The 16,301-nt window shown below is 45.9% G+C and overlaps 2 protein-coding genes across 6 annotated transcripts; one reads left to right on the plus strand and one right to left on the minus strand.

The window, feature by feature from the left end:
• Nucleotides 1–16: 16 nt before the first annotated feature.
• si:dkeyp-38g8.5 (uncharacterized protein LOC568385 homolog) lies at nt 17–2,984 on the minus strand. Of its 2 annotated transcripts, none has more exons than XM_047023042.1 (4): nt 2,902–2,984; nt 1,626–1,719; nt 1,455–1,542; nt 17–1,155 (listed from the first exon to the last, which is right to left on the minus strand). In XM_047023042.1, exons 3-4 carry the CDS (start codon nt 1,524–1,526, stop codon nt 469–471), a joined length of 759 nt encoding a protein of 252 aa, XP_046878998.1. In that variant the 5' UTR covers nt 1,527–1,542; nt 1,626–1,719; nt 2,902–2,984; the 3' UTR covers nt 17–468. The 2 variants fall into 2 exon arrangements, with proteins under 2 accessions (XP_046878998.1, XP_046878997.1); XM_047023041.1 differs by lacking the exon at nt 2,902–2,984 and adding an exon at nt 2,041–2,199.
• Nucleotides 2,261–15,823, plus strand: LOC124469629. Of its 4 annotated transcripts, none has more exons than XM_047023039.1 (13): nt 9,645–9,864; nt 10,044–10,081; nt 10,302–10,365; nt 10,497–10,626; nt 10,827–10,947; nt 11,247–11,352; nt 12,172–12,259; nt 12,858–12,945; nt 13,563–13,668; nt 13,844–13,919; nt 14,096–14,153; nt 14,416–14,527; nt 15,600–15,823. In XM_047023039.1, coding segments are annotated over exons 1-13 (1,050 nt in total). In that variant the 5' UTR covers nt 9,645–9,863; the 3' UTR covers nt 15,662–15,823. The 4 variants fall into 4 exon arrangements, with proteins under 4 accessions (XP_046878993.1, XP_046878996.1, XP_046878995.1 ...); XM_047023038.1 differs by having other exon boundaries at nt 9,656–9,864; nt 10,803–10,947; XM_047023037.1 differs by lacking the exons at nt 10,827–10,947; nt 11,247–11,352; nt 12,172–12,259; ... (4 more) ...; nt 14,416–14,527; nt 15,600–15,823 and adding exons at nt 2,261–2,364; nt 2,922–3,028; nt 3,418–3,622; ... (4 more) ...; nt 8,089–8,203; nt 8,567–8,675 and having other exon boundaries at nt 8,847–10,365; nt 10,497–10,612.
• The last annotated feature ends 478 nt before the right edge of the window (nt 15,824–16,301 follow it).

A 16,301-nucleotide genomic window follows, 5' to 3' on the forward strand; every position in this document is an offset into this window, starting at 1 on the left:
TGCAATATTTGGTATGATACATTTCAAAGTGATGTTTTGACCATGCACAATAGCTGATTCATAAATAATCTAAGCGTATTGTATGAGTGGTGGGGGTCCGGGTGTGGGGGGGGGGGGGGGGGGGCTAACAACCATAATAGCTTGCTATTGTGTGCTTTGTATGGAAATACCACAACTGAATAAAGATGTATTGATGACCTCTCCGACCTGGGAGTGGCTCACCGTTGTCTTTGAAACTCGTAACACTACAAACTTTTAACATGACCAACAAACAGAAACTTTTAACATAAACAACAAACAGAAACATTCATGAAGAGATGCTCTAGTACTGCTTCACAGGTACTTTTTCATAAAAGCATTGCGTATTCTATTTATATATATGTATACATAGAATATGTATACAGTAGTGTATACTCAAGTTTCAATAATGAATCAATAAATTAACGTAAAAAGAATGACCATCCCACCTCAGAGAGCTTCGATCAGCTTCTCAAACAGGTTGAGGAAACGTTCCCTCCTCTCCTGCAGCGCTGAGTCTCTCTCTTGCTCCTCTCCTTCCTCCGCTCTCATCTCTCCATCCCTTACACTCCCAAGTCTCTCCACAGCCTTGCGGTCTCTGTCCAGGACACGTTTGTCCCGGATCAACACGGCCCTGTCTTTCTCCATCATCCTTCTTTCTCCCTCCATTACAGCCCTCTCTCTCTCCATCACAGCCCTCTCTCTCTCCATCACGGCCCTCTCTCTCTCCAAGGCGGCCATCTCTCTCTCCATCCCTGCTTTCTCTCTCTGCAGTGCCTGCATCTCCCTCTCCAGCAGAGCTCTGTCGCCCTCCAGCGTCGCTCTGCCTCTCTCCAGTGTCGCTCGCTCCTTCTCCACCTCCTCCTCCATATCCAGCTCCATCTCCCTGCTACTCCCCTCCTCCTCGCTGAGCAGAACCTCCACCTCCGTGGGGCCCTGGCGCAGCGTGGAGCGTGGCAGGGGGGTCCGCTTCCTCTTCCTGCTGGGCAGGAAGTCGTCCTCTGTGTTGGCTGAGGTCTGGGGGAGCAGCAGGGGGGCGCTGCCTGACAGACGGCCCCCCAGAGCTTCACTCATCAGGCTGAAGAACGGCCACTGGTCCGGGGACACCTTCACACCCTCCAGAGGGTGCTTTAGCTCCTGGCACCACAAAAGAAGAAGATGAAGAATTCAAAAGGAGAAGATGATGTCAATCTTCTACTTCCTCTTCCTGGGCCCTTACAGGATGTGACACGGTCAGAAGGTTGTGACAGTGAAGTCATATCCTCTCTTCAAAGAGCGGGGCGATAAGGAAGTCTAAATTTACAAATCTTTAATAATAAGAAGAATGTGTTCATTTAGCAGATGCTGTTACCCAAAGGGGAATAAAACCTCTTGGTCTAGTGTCAACAACCTCCCACTGAGCTAAATCTGCCAGTCATCGGCTGGTAAATATTGACCTTGTACTTCTTTTTGAGGTTGTCCCATTTCTTGCTGGCCTGGCAGTGTGTCACTGTCCTCTGCAGCCCCATGTGCTTCAGAATGGACCTGCGATCGCACAGCAACGGGATCGGACTTCATCTTCACATTATCATATCAATAAATACATCTATAATGTAGAAGTGCTGTACCTCCATGCATACTTGGCAGCATTCCTCTTCCCTGAGAACAGATGCTGATTGGACACACGCAGCTTCACCAAATCCTCAGTTTCCTTTCCACTCACTGAACACAAACATCAAAGGAAGGTTAAATTCAATAATTACATTTCAGTGTTTAGGAAGTAAGGTATAGTGCTAGGACCAGAGGGGCTAGTGTAGTTGGGTAGTGTAGTTCTTTTTTTTGGTAGATGTATTGGAATATCAAAATGTCATTGTGTAATGCAATAGTTGTAATCCTGGTTGATGCCTGGTTAACTGCTGCGGAGCGTGCGCGTGTTCCCTGAACATAAACACGCGATCTTGTTTCTCCAGGAACTCCAGCTGCAGAAACGCACCCTTACTAAACCCCAGGAACACAGTCCCTTTTGATGGGTGAAGTACTTACTTTTGTAGGTGAATTCTACTGAGGTTTGGCTGTCATATGGCGTGGAAGTATACAAGTGATCCAAAATGTTTTCCATTTCAGACCAAGTCAAGCTCTTCCGACTTAGTACACACTTCGTAGGGAGCTAGTTTTCCGCCCTTCAGAGGGCGCCTCGTTTCTTCTTCTGTTATGTCTCTATACGACAGTCTTTCTACCACCCCTAGTGGACGGGAATGTCTAGCTGACATGGTTATTCACAAATCTGAATGTTGCAGACGAAGTGATTACAAGAAAATGAAACTATATAATCCTCATTTCTAATCATGGCGTCAAGCGGGTTGCACGGTAAGCAATGAGAAGCGTCGACTTGCTTCCAAGCTCCCAATATTTATTACAACTTCTTATTCAGTGATAGATTACATAATGATTCTCTTGAGAGAACAATTACTTGTATTTTCAAACATAAGTCGATTATTTGTATTTACGTTTCACTTTCGTTTAGCGTCAATGTAATTTTTGTTACAAACAATTTTTTTTTGTTTGAATCACGGTTTGTTTTATTTACGAATATAAATATGATAAATATGTCAAAGTCATGGAAATTACAAAACATATATAAAATTCACACGTTTAAGTGAGCAGTGTGGGCTATACTGCTAGGAAGCCGGGTGTGAGAATCCATGTCTTTCCCGAGGAAGGAAATAGACCTTGGAAGCAAAGAAGGATTCTTCACTCCCACTCCACTTTTCAATTTATAATTTATTAACTTGTATTTAAAGTACCTATTTAATTTTACCTAATCTAAATTCATCTTCAACTGTACTGTCGGGACGATTCAACCCTAAAAAATGGATGGACCCTGTGAGCTTTTAAGGTGCTGACCTTGATCTCTTCCCGTGCAGCTTCCAGCATCAAGGAGGAGTACTCCAGCAGCAGTGATGATGAGGCGTCCTCCGGGAGCGACCCAGAGGTGGAGGCAGACTGGTCCCTGGTCCCTGCCCACCAGCAGGTCAGTTCTCTGGGCCTCGGCTGGGAGACGCCCCCTGGGGCTGCAGTTGGAGATACACCAGTGATGGGTCACTCATCAGCGATTCGTTCATTGTAAACAAATCTTTCCTAAGACTCAGGTGTAGCAGATTCGGTCATTTTCTAATTTTGCTGGACAAGATTCCAAGATCCAAATTAAGTGAAATGATCCGATAACTATACTGTAGCCTCTCAATCTGAATGAGATGCAAGCTGCATCTCTTCTGAACTTGGCTACCCCTAACCTAGATTCATATATAAAAAAAAGAGATTTCCTTTCATGATGGTTACTTTGATTACTAGTCAATTACTAGTATAATAACAAGTTGTTCCTAGTGTGTGTGCTGTCTCAGCCCTGCTGTGTGTGTGCAGACAGAGCCCTGCAGGTCCTACAACAGCCATGGCGGCTGCAGGAGAGGGGCTGATTGTCTCTTCCTCCACCTGTGTAAGTATGCTGTGGGGGGGACGTGCCGGAAGGGGGCCAGCTGCCCCCTCGCTCACCCAGGGGCACCCATACACCCCTCTGGAGATCACCGTGGAGACAGGAGTGCACAGGGTCAGGGATCTCAATCAAGAGGTGAGGGGGCGTGCTGTGTCTCCTTTACTCCTCTTCCTTCTCATCTCCTCTTTCTCCTCATCTCTTCTTTCTCCTCTCCTCCTCATCTCCTCTTTTCCTCCTCCTCCTCCTCCTCCTCATCTCCTCTCTTTCTCCTCTCCTCCTCATCTCCTCTTTTCCTCCTCCTCCTCCTCATCTCCTCTCTTCTTTCTCCTCTCCTCCTCATCTCCTCTCGTCCTCCTCACCTCTTCCTCTCCTATCTAACCACTTCTCCTACTCTTCCCCTCCTTCTCCACCCCTCCTCTCCTCTTCCTCCTCTCCTCATCCTCCTCCTAACCTGTTATCTGTTTGGTTTGCTGCTGTCAGAGGGGAGGCTGGGTGATGAGCGAGCGTACCAGTGGCAGCTGAACGCTGGGCAGGGCTGGGTGGACGTGGCCAACGACCACATCATAGAGGCACAGTACAGCCTGCCCAACACCTCCGGCATATGCATCTTTAACACCCCCTATGGGTAGGTCCTGGAAGTTCCCCTTGAGGAGCACCTGACAGCTCAATTTGTCTTTTTATTTCAATTCTTAATATCTCGTTGGGTCTGCACTTCTGTGTCAGCACCTGGTTCTGGAGGACTTATTCCTGAGCTGCCATCTCCCTCCTCTTCTCTCCGTCCTTCTTCTCCTCTCTCCGTCTCACTCTGTGTCTCTCTCTTCCTCCCTCCTCCTCTCCTTCTGGTCTCAGGAGGGTGAACATCGACTTCAAGCGGATGAGGGTGCTTGAGAAGGACATCCGAGTGAGGCGTCTGGACGGAAGGAAGACGACCTGGGTCTGGTTCTACAGCAGCAGTGGCTGTGGCTGGGTCTCCTATGACAGGAAGGTAGACAACACAGGTGGCACACAGCCTGAGATGCACAGCTTGCAAAAGACAAACACTGAGCAAATATGAAATTAAAAAACATCTGAAATTATTGATATTTTGATATTTCTGGCAGGCTACTTCTGTTAGTTTATTCCCAGAAGTCGTTCCTGAACAGTCTCTCTTACTGAAGCTAACATTTAAATCAATATATTTCTTGCAGGGCAATAACGGTAGTTGTTTTTTAAACCTTGAGGATTCCACAGGAAAGCCAGGCCCTCTGAAAAGCTCTGAAATTGAGCAGCAGTACCAGCAGAACCCAAAGGGTTCCCTCACATTCCACATCAACTCAGATCAGTATGAGATCAAGTTCAAAGGTACAAATGATCACAGAATCTACACCAGTCTCTTGCCAACATGGTTGTGTTTCAGTGGTGTGTTCTTAAACACGGTTCTTTGTGTGTGTTTGTTCAGAGAAGCAGCAGGTGGGTAGAAGCCGCAGGAGGGTGAGGCGTCGCCCGGAGTACCAACCGAAACAGTCTCAAGGGTGAGTGGAGCTTGTTTTTACTCTACGAGCGCTTGAGTATAAAAACTAAAAGAATGTTTCATTGTGTTTCTGTGACTCAGCATGTAGCTGTCTGTGAGTCAGCATGCTGTTCTGTGAGGCAGCATGCTGTTCTGTATGGTCTGACCTGCAGACATAACATTTACATTTACGCATTTAGCAGACGCTTTTATCCAAAGCGACTTCCAAGAGAGAGCTTTACAAAAGAGCATAGGTCACTGATCATAACAACGAGGTAGTCCCAAACATTGCAAGCAGCCAAAACATGAAGCATACATTGTGAAAAACCAAAACAAGTGCCAAAAGGGAAGACCCATAAGAGCATGCAGTTATACAAGTTACAAATTAAAACAACATGAACCACAAAAAGTAGAGGACTGTACCTGTAGAAGAATAATCAACAGTAAAATATTTCACAGCGAGTACAAGACTTAACTTTGTTATAACTAACCTACAAGAGCAACAAGTCACTCAATAAGGGTGCAGAACAATGCAATAGCGGACCGATATGAACCTGTCTGTAATATGTGGTTTGAACCACATACCCATCAACTACCCATCAACACCCGTATCAGATTCAAGACCCTGGTACTGACCTTCGAAACAGTGAACGGGACTGCACCCGACTACATCAAGTCTCTCCTGCAGCCTTACTCCCCCACCCGCCACCTACGGTCTTCTTCAGACAACCGTCTGGTGGTCCCACCGCTCAAGACCGCCCGGTCCCAGCACAAGCTCTTCTCCTGTCTGGCCCCCCAATGGTGGAATCAACTCCCCACCTCCATCAGAGACACTGACTGTCTCCCCACCTTCAAGAAAAGGCTCAAGACGCACATGTTCCGGGAGTACAACGGCACTTAGGAATGCTTGGCTGAACCTGATGTTAGGTTCCTCCAGGATCACAATGACTCTTATTGAGAGACTTGTTGGTCTTGTAGGTTAGTTATAACAAAGTTAACTCTTGAACTCTTTTACTCGTTGTGACATATTTAACTGTTGATTGTTCTTCTACAGGTACAGTCTTGCACTTTTTGGGGTTCATGTTGTTTTAATTTGTAACTTGTATAACTGCATGCTCTTATGGGTCTTCCCTTTGGCACTTGTTTAGTTGTTCACAATATACAGTGCCCTCCAAAAGTATTGGAACAGTGAGGCCAATTCCTTTATTTTTGCTGTAGACTGAAAACATTTGGGCTTGACATCAAACGATGAATGTGAAACCAGAGATCAACGTTTCAGCTTTTATTTCCAGGTATTTACATCAGGATCTGATGCACAAATTAGAAAATATCACCTTTTTGTTCGAACCCACCCATTTGTCACGTGAGCAAAAGTATTGGAACATGTGACTGACAGGTGTGTTTTGTTGCCCAGGTGTGTCCTATTACATACATTATTCAATCAATAAATACCACTGAATGTCTACACTCAGGTTCAGATTGGGTAAGATAGGTTTTGTCTATGCAGACTGTATTCAGAGGTGAAAACAACATGAAAACCAGAGCGCTGTCTTTGGGTGAAAAACAAGCAATTGTGAGTCTTAGAGAAGATGGAAAATCAATCAGAGCCATTGCAGAAACATTGGCCATAGCCAGTACAACCATTTGGAATGTCCTGAAGAAGAAGAAAACTACTGGTGTACTAAGTAACAGACGTCGAACAGGTAGACCAAGGAAAACATCAGCAGTTGATGACAGAAACATTGTGAGAGCTGTAAAGAAAGACCCTAAAACAACTGTTAGTGAGATCAGCAACAACCTCCAGATGGCAGGAGTGAAGGTATCACTATCTACTGTTCGCAGAAGACTTCATGAACAAAAGTACAAGGGCTACACCAGAAGATGCAAACCACTCATTAGCAAGAAGAATAGGAAGGCCAGGCTGGAATTTGCCAAAAAGTACAGAGATGAACCTCAAAAATTCTGGGACAAAGTTTTATGGACTGATGAGACAAAGATTAACTTTTACCAAAGTGATGGAAAGGCTAAAGTTTGGAGAAAGAAAGGAACTGCTCATGATCCCAAACACACAAGCTCATCTGTGAAACACGGTGGAGGTAATGTCATGGCTTGGGCTTGCATGGCTTCTTCTGGGACGGGCTCATTAATCTTCATTGAGGATGTAACACATGATGGCAGCAGCAAAATGAACTCGGAAGTCTACAGAAACATTTTGTCTGCCAATTTAAGGAAAGATGCAACCAAACTGATTGGCAGAGCCTTCATCATGCAGCAAGATAACGACCCAAAACACACTGCCAAAACAACAAAGGAGTTCATCAGGGGCAAGAAATGGAAGGTATTAGACTGGCCAAGTCAATCTCCAGACTTAAACCCTATAGAGCATGCATTTTACCTGCTTAAGAGGAGACTGAAGGGAGGAACCCCACAAAACAAACAACAACTGAAAGAGGCTGCAGTGAAAGCCTGGGAAAGCATCAAAAAGGAAGAATGCAAAAGTTTGGTGACGTCAATGGGTCACAGACTTGCTGCAGTTATTGAAAGCAAAGGATTTGCAACTAAATATTAAGTCTTATTCACTTAAATATGTTTTAAGTATATCTGTTCCAATACTTTTGATCACATGACAAATGGGTGGATTCAAACAAAATGTGATATTTTCTTAGTTGTGCATCAGATCCTGATGTAAATACCTGGAAATAAAAGCTGAAACGTTGATCTCTGGTCTCACGTTCATTATTTGATGTCAAGCCCAAATGTTTTCAGTCTACAGCAAACATAAAGGAATTCGCCTCACTGTTCCAATACTTTTGGAGGGCACTGTATGCTTCATGTTTTGGCTGCTTGCAATGTTTGGGACTACCTCGTTGTTATGATCAGTGACCTATGCTCTTTTGTAAAGCTCTCTCTTGGAAGTCGCTTTGGATAAAAGCATCTGCTAAAGGCATAAATGTAAATGTAAATAGAGTAATCATACTGCATTTTAGAGTACCTATTCTGTGAAGGCAGCTGCAGTTCCTTATGAAAGTACAACAGAGAAGCATGCGATCCGGAGGCAGCCATCTTTAGCAGGCTGCATGTTGTGACAGCATGGCTTCTCTTGATTGGACAGATCTCCGTTAGGGGCGGCGGCCTTCCAGAATGTGGGCATGACTCCTGCAGCCAACCAATCACCTGAGTGGAAGTTTAAAGGGAAGAGTGGAAAGTGGCACAAGTTCAAAAAAGAGGTGTGTAGCTCCTGCAGACGCTCCTGAATCTCCAGATAAATGAATCAAACATGATGTCAGGGATAACTCTAACCCTAGGCTGGAGGTGGAAGTCCTTATGTCAGGGATAACTCTAACCCTAGGCTGGAGGTGGAAGTCCTTATGTCAGGGATAACTCTAACCCTAGGCTGGAGGTGGATGTCCTTATGTCAGGGTCAGGGGGCTGGAGGTGGAAGTCCTTATGTCAGGGTCAGGGGGCTGGAGGTGGATGTCCTTATGTCAGGGTCAGGGGGCTGGAGGTGGATGTCAGGGTCAGGGGGCTGGAGGTGGATGTCAGGGTTAGGGGGCTGGAGGTGGATGTCTCACCTTTGTCTTGACCCTCAGAACGGGAGCTCTGTGTCCAGCGCTGATATTGAGGCCCAGTACCAGATCAACTCCACAGGCTCCATGAGCTTCACTGCTAATGGGCAACCCTTCATGCTGGACTTCTCAGGTCTGTTCGCTAGTTAGCTATTCGTATCCAGGTAGCTAGCTACTCATACTGTGGTAGTTAGTTAGGTGTACTGTATTATGATTAGTTAGCTCTAGATTTTTGGTACACAAAATCCATGAGTGTAGGATATACAGTGCACACAGGCTCACTAATATCTCTCTGTTTCTCCAGCCATGAAGCAGATGAATCTCACCACCAAGCAGAGGAGAGCTGTCAGGAGGTTCTAGACCCGCCCCCAGCCTCCTGTCCCCAGCCCAATAACATATGAAGTCACAGTCTGTCAATGATTTAATATTGCTGCAATTGCATTTAAGTTCTGTTTGTGGGCATCAAGTTTTTATAGCTATGTAACCATACTGCCAACAAGTCCAATTGAGGACATTCTGGGCTTTCTATGGATTGCTCAAATGTAAATAACCAAAATAATAGTTGTGTAATTCTAGTTGCATAACTATATCACTATATATATATATAACACTATGTTATTGCCCTATGTTGTGTAAAATGTAAACTTTTTTTTGAATCCCCAGGTGTCAGGGAAATATAGAGAGGGGTTAGACTTAGGAGGAAATGTAGTTGTAACATGTACCATCATATTTACGTGGAAAAAACAATCAGGTGTCGAAAATGACAGTCAAATGAGCACAAATGTTTACAGCTTGAACGTGAGACTGAACACCAGTTTTTATTGAACATCAAAAGTGCTACTAGCCTAAATGTTATTGAACTGGCCTTAATCGTGTCCTACTTGAAACTGCCATTTGTTATGATTCGTGATGGGATCTCCAAAGCCCAAATAACTCCTGCCTTAAACGTGTCATGAGCCTGCTATTTAGGCAGATAACAATTTTTTACAGTCGCTGTTTGAAATCATTTTTTTATTGTTAATAATAAATATTTGAGTACACAAATGTGTTGGTTCCTGGTTGGTCCTGGTTGTTGGCAAGCTATAAACACCTACCCTAACAATAAAACAAAGAAAGAGAAAGACTGGTTAGCTTGCTAGTTAGCCTGCCAAAGCAGATCTGTTTGGGCTTGTGTTTCAAGGGTTAAACAAACAACCCCAGAGGAATCCGTGGTAGATTCCGTTAACACATGAGCAGAATGGAAAATGAAAGTGGTCTATGAAAATTGTGACACGTTCTGTTTACGGCGTAAAACTTTGACTCTCCTGTTTGATTTCAAGAAAGTAAGTATGTTTTAAATTTTCAACGTGATCAAATTCAGTTTGAATGGAAGAATTAGCCATAAGTAAGAAATTCGTGTTTATTATTGGGCTTAGTAGCCTATAAATACTGACGAATAGTTGTATTGCTCCAAGTACTATCGTAGTGGTTTTATATGAAATTAATGATTATTGCATTACAGTGAATACGTTATTACACAGTGTCAAGCATTCACACGTGGTAAGTCTGCTTTCTGGTCCGCAGACTCTTTTCATTATCTTCTGTCTGTCAGTTCTCTCCGGACATTTTAATTTTTACTTTACAAAACACCGAAACTAACTTGGGCAAAATACATACATTTATATTTGTATTTACTTTTAGAAGACGCTTTTTAAAGTTGCATGCCACCGAATAAATTACTAGGCAGTGCAATAGATAATATTGAGTTTTTAAATGGCAGTATGACGAAGAGGAAGTGGTGCATTTCCCCCCGGCCACTCCTAGTTACATCCACCCTGCCCCAGGTGAGATCACATTCTGTTAGAGAGACACTATCACGTCAACCCTTATCCTTTTATGAAGTGCCAAATACTGGTTTGTTCTGTTTACAACAATACCATCCACTGGATCCAACCTTTTACTGTTAATCTGCTAGTAAATGGGAGCCATTTTGAGTGGCAGCTTTTTGAAGACCAGAGCTGGCTTCGTATCGCTAACCAGCATGTGATCGAGACACACTACTGCCAGCCTGGAGCTGCTGGGATCACCCTCAATACCTCCAGCAGGTTGGTGCACGTCTACCTGTCCTCCTGTCCTCACCTCTCCTGTCCTCACCTCTCCTGTCCTCACCTCTCCTGTCCTCACCTCTCCTGTCCTCACCTCTCCTGTCCTCACCTCTCCTGTCCTCACCTCTCCTGTCCTCACCTCTCCTGTACTGAAGCTGTGTGTGTGTGTGGTTCAGACCGGTGTACATCGACTTCGACAGGATGACGACCCAGAGCACGGCCCTACAGGTCAGGAGACTCAGCATCCTACCTGCCGGCCAATCAGAGGACGTGGGCTGGTACTTCAGAGATGACAGGTTGTGGTGTGAATATGGGTTAAAGGTGAGTCACTTTGGAGGTTAGTAAGAAAGTTCTACGAATACATTTCTACAAATCTACATATACCGACCCACACAAGGTCTTCATTTGGCCTTAATTCTGATCACTCCTCCCTCTCTTACTCCTCCCCTCCTCTCTCTCTCCCACTCTTCCCCTCCTCTCCTCTCCCACTCTTCCCCTCCTCTCCTCTCCCACTCTTCCCCTCCTCTCCTCTCCCACTCTTCCCCTCCTCTCCTCTCCCACTCCTCCCCTCCTCTCCCACTCCTCCTTTCCTCTCTCTCTCTCCCTACTTCCCCCTCCAGGGAGCCTCAGTCAGCAGTAGCGATTTGGAGCAGCAGTTCATCCAGAATCCTCTGGGAAACTTCCAGTTCAAAGTGAGGCACCAGTCCTACTGCGTCGACTTCTCAGGTGAGGGTCGGGTGAGGGTTGGGGTCAGGCAGGGGCGGACTGGCCATCGGGGATACCGGGAGAAACCCCGGTGGGCCGACGGGGTTGGGATGGTCCAAAACACCGGCCCACTTCCATTACCAACCGGCCCTCTGACATCGCCAGCATCTCATAATATTTCACATGTCACAGCTTGAATACATATAAATTGCTCTAAGACCTTTTGTAGTCTAGAATCACTGACTGAGCTTTATACTGCTCCTCGCGATCTGTATTTACACTCATGGTGCCAATTTTTGGAAAATGTTCTGACGTGTCTTCTGAAATGGACTTCGGACTTCGGAAGTTTAACGTAAGAAATTAAACATATATGATGTAATTTCTTTGTAATCATCCAAAATAATGCTAAGTGTATGGGTATTTTTCCAAGTAGGCCAATGACTGGTCGATACGTGCAATGCATTGAGTGGACAACTCGCCGTGTTTTGAGTGGGCCGCGCCGTTTACTGCATGGGCCCGTCTGACAGTATAACTCCCGGCCCACTTTTACTCCCCAGTCCGTCCCTGGGGTCGGGTGAGGGTTGGGGACAGGTGGAGGTGAGGGTTGGGGTCAGGTGAGGGTTGGGGTCAGGTGGAGGTGAGGGTTACATTTAGTCATTTAGCAGATGCTCTTATCCAGAGTGATTTACAGTAAATACAGGGACATTCCCCCCGAGGCAAGTAGGGTGAAGTGCCTTGCCCAAGGACACAAGAGACACACAACGTCCTCCCTCCTCCTCCTCCCTCTTCCTCCTCCCTCCTCCTCCCTCATCCCTCCTCCTCCTCCTCCTCCCCCCTCAGCAATGAACCAGACCAACCAGACTACCCATGTGCAGAGGAAGGTACGACGGCGGCCCAAGTTCAACACCCTCATCTCAGTGAACATCAGGTACTCCTATCTACTTCCTCCTTCCTGTCTACTTAAATTTACATTTATTCATTTAGCAGACGCTTTCATCCAAAGCGACTTCCAAGAGAGAGCTTTACAGAAGTGCATAGGTCCCTGATCATAACACCAAGATTTCCCCAAACATGAAGCATACATTGTGAAAAACCAAAAATAAGTGCCAAAGGGAAGAACCATAAGAGCATGTAGTTACAAGTTACAATTAATCAACATGAACCTCAAAAAGTGCAAGAGTGTACCTGTAGAAAAGCAAGCAACAGTACACATTTTTCACAGTGAGTACAAGAATTTTAAATCAGTTACAGCTAACCAACAAGAGCCACAAGTCTCTAAGTAAGCGTCATTGTGATCCTGGAGGAAACTAACATCATGTCCAGCAAATCATTCCTACATACTTCCTCCTTCCTATCTACTTCCTCCTTCCTGTCTACTTCCTCCTTCCTGTCTACTTCCTCCTTCCTGTCTACTTTCTTCCTGTCTCCTCCTCTCCTTCCTCCCATGTCCATTTTCAGTTATAAAGGAGCTTGGCAAAGAACAGACTGTTCTGCCTCAGTAATATGGCCTCTGGTTCTCTTCCCAGTCCCGCCCCTGCCCTGCTGATGCCCCCTGCTGGTGTCGTGTGGGAGTACATGGGTGAAGAGGGAGTGTGGATGGAATACCAAGCTTATGTGAGTCTGCTGCACCTAGCTCAGATCGTGGGGTCATTCTACGAGTCTGCACAGGGTGGGATTAGATGCTCTTGACCATGTGGGTTAGGACCATGTGGTGTGTGTGGTGTGTAGGGTTAGGACCATGTGGTGTGTGTGGTGTGCAGGGTTAGGACCATGTGGTGTGTGTGTGGTGCAGGGTTAGGACCATGTGGTGTGTGTGTGTGTGTGGTGTGTAGGGTTAGAACCATGTGGTGTGTGTGGTGTGCAGGGTTAGGACCATGTGGTGTGTGTGGTGTGTGGTGTGTAGGGTTAGGACCATGTGGTGTGTGTAGGGTTAGGACCATGTGGTGTGTGTGGTGCAGGGTTAGGACCATGTGGTGTGTGTGTGTGTGGTGTGTAGGGTTAGGACCATGTGGTGTGTGTAGTGTGTAGGGTTAGGACCATGTGGTGTGTGTGGTGTGCAGGGTTAGGACCATGTGGTATGTGTGTGGTGTGTGTTTCCTGTGAGTTTCTCCTGGTCTTCCTTGACGGTTAAGGTTCAAATGCAGTTCTATGGGCGTATGTGAAGCCCTCTGTGACATTGCTTGTAAAAGGGGCTATACAAATACATTTGATTTGTGAGTGTGTCTTTGCAGACTTGCTCCTATGACAGTGTTGCTATTGAAAGACATTACCAACACAACACCCAGGGTCAGCTCCGTTTCAAAGCTGGGAGATTCCACTACACTCTGGACTTCACAGGTACACACAGCACACATGGAAGAGGACACACACAGACACCTGTACGTACAACACATCTATGAATATCAGGGTCCTGTTTGGTGGTACTCACATGGGCGATAGACGTTGGTAATCCAGACAGAGGTTTCTTCCTTTGAATGAAAGATCTTGTGTTCCTCTGGTCTGTGTGGTGTAGGAATGTTCCAGACCAACGTCTCCACCGGGACGTGCAGAGCGGTGAGGAGGACCCAGGGACACCTGCAAGCCACCCGGTAGTCAACATCCCATAATAACACCAACACGTCCATTGGTAACACTGTAGCGATGTTTACTGTATGTGTTGGTGGGACATGCTAGAATGGGAAGGTCTAAACTAAACACAGGTATTTAAGGACCTTTTACAAGACAGGCTCCCAAAAGCTGATGGCTGAGAGCTGTTGTTCCACAGGGCCGGTCCTCGATGGCACTTCAGAGACATGGATGGAACGTGGCGCGAGTATAGCAAGGTGAGATCTACCTCCTACCTGTAGTGGGCAGGTGGGGCGGAGGGATATGGGATGATGAGAGGTGTGTTACTGATCGCAGAATGCCTGGTTGCTGAGATGTGGTTACTTTACACCGTGTCTGGTAAATACAGCCCGTTCCATGGCTCTGAACATTGAAATACTATACACTTCTGAGCTTTAAATATCTGGTGTACTTCTATATGCACTGTGTGCTGGTTTGGATGAAAGCTAGATGAAAAAAGTATGTGTGTGTGTGGTGCAGAGTGGCGGCTGCAGTGTGTCCAGCCAGGACATAGAGATCAGCTACCAGCAAGATTCTGGAGGCACCCTCACCTTCACCACCAGGACCTCCACATACCAGCTCTGCTTCTCAAGTAGGTCACCTCCACATACCAGCTCTGCTTCTCAGGTAGGTCACCTCCACATACCAGCTATGCTTCTCAAGTAGCTCACCTCCACATACCAGCTCTACTTCTCAGGTAGGTCACCTCCACATACCAGCTCTGCTTCTCAGGTAGGTCACCTCCACATACCAGCTCTGCTTCTCAGTTAGGTCACCTCCACATACCAGCTCTGTTTCTCAGGTAGGTCACCTCTACATACCAGCTCTGCTTCTCAGGTAGGTCACCTCCACATACCAGCTCTGCTTCTCAGGTAGGTCACCTCCACATACCAGCTCTGCTCAGGTAGGTCACCTCCACATACCAGCTCTGCTTCTCAAGTTGCTCACCTCCACATACCAGCTCTACTTCTCAGGTAGGTCACCTCCACATACCAGCTCTGCTTCTCAAGTAGCTCACCTCCACATACCAGCTCTACTTCTCAGGTAGGTCACCTCCACATACCAGCTCTGCTTCTCAGTTAGGTCACCTACACATACCAGCTCTAATTCTCAGGTAGGTCACCTCCACATACCAGCTCTGCTCAGGTAGGTCACCTCCACATACCAGCTCTGCTCAGGTAGGTCACCTTGGCATTTTTGACCTTCTTTTGATATATATGTATTTGTCCTTTTGCCACCCTTTTTTCTTTTTACCTTTCTCACACACACAATGAAAGGAGAGCAGAAAGGAGAGCAGAAAAGCCTAAAACAGAGCTGAGTAAAGCATAGCAGAGTACAATAGAGTATTTATCAAGTACTTATCAATGATGCAAACCTTTTTGGGGAAAATATTCTTCTTCTTGCCTTCTGCCTTGCTCCATGGTAGCTTCGTAGACATTGATCATGCCACCAAATATAAACATCTAAGTAACATGCCTGGTTTGAAAATGTAATAAGAATAAATAGTGAAGTAAAGTAATGATAAGAGAAATCGACTTAAGTGCAGTAACAGCGTATTTGTACTTCGTTACTTCCCAGCTCTGCTTCTCAGGTAGGTCACCTCAGGTAGGTCACCTCCGCTTGCCAGCTGTGTTTCTCAGGAACACGTATGTTGTCGTCCACAGCCATGACCCAGAGGAACCTTTCCACCAATACCACCAGAGCTGTTCAACGTCTCGACCAATGACTGCCTCCGATACTGACCGGTCACTGAAGGGAGAATCCCAAACTGCCGACAACTGAGAACCTCCCAATTATTATGTTTAATGTTTACCTTAAATCTGACATGGTTCTCCAAGACTGGAAATACCATCAATACAAAATAAAATTGTTTACATAATATTTTGAATGGACTGATGTTGTAGTTCTCTTCAACCTGAGGAAAGTCAGAGCTGCTGAGCTCCTCCCCACCTTCTGAACACATGGGAGGTGGACATGAGTGTCCTGTCTGAAGACGTGTCTCTCTCTGATCTTCTAAAAACTGAAACACACACACATCACATAGAATATTTGACTGTATTTTCATATATATATTTACATATTTGTCATGTGATGAGCTGAGAACACCCAGTGACACAAAGACAGCAGGACCTAGAGGAGCCAGCAGGACATCAACACATGAGCCAGAGCCAGGGTCATAGGTCACCCCCCCCCCCCCCCCCCCCCCCCAGCTCAGGGTCGTAGGTCACACACCCCCAGCCCGTGGAAACAGCTCATAACATTGAGGCAAATTAAAGGTGCATCGAAAAAATAATCTACAACGCTTTCCTTCACTTTAACTCAAACAGTTGGGTAAGACGATACAGTAAAAACACACAGCAGACAAA

This window comes from Hypomesus transpacificus, chromosome 7 (genome assembly GCF_021917145.1).
Source record: "Hypomesus transpacificus isolate Combined female chromosome 7, fHypTra1, whole genome shotgun sequence".
In the NCBI taxonomy this organism is placed as follows: domain Eukaryota; kingdom Metazoa; phylum Chordata; class Actinopteri; order Osmeriformes; family Osmeridae; genus Hypomesus; species Hypomesus transpacificus.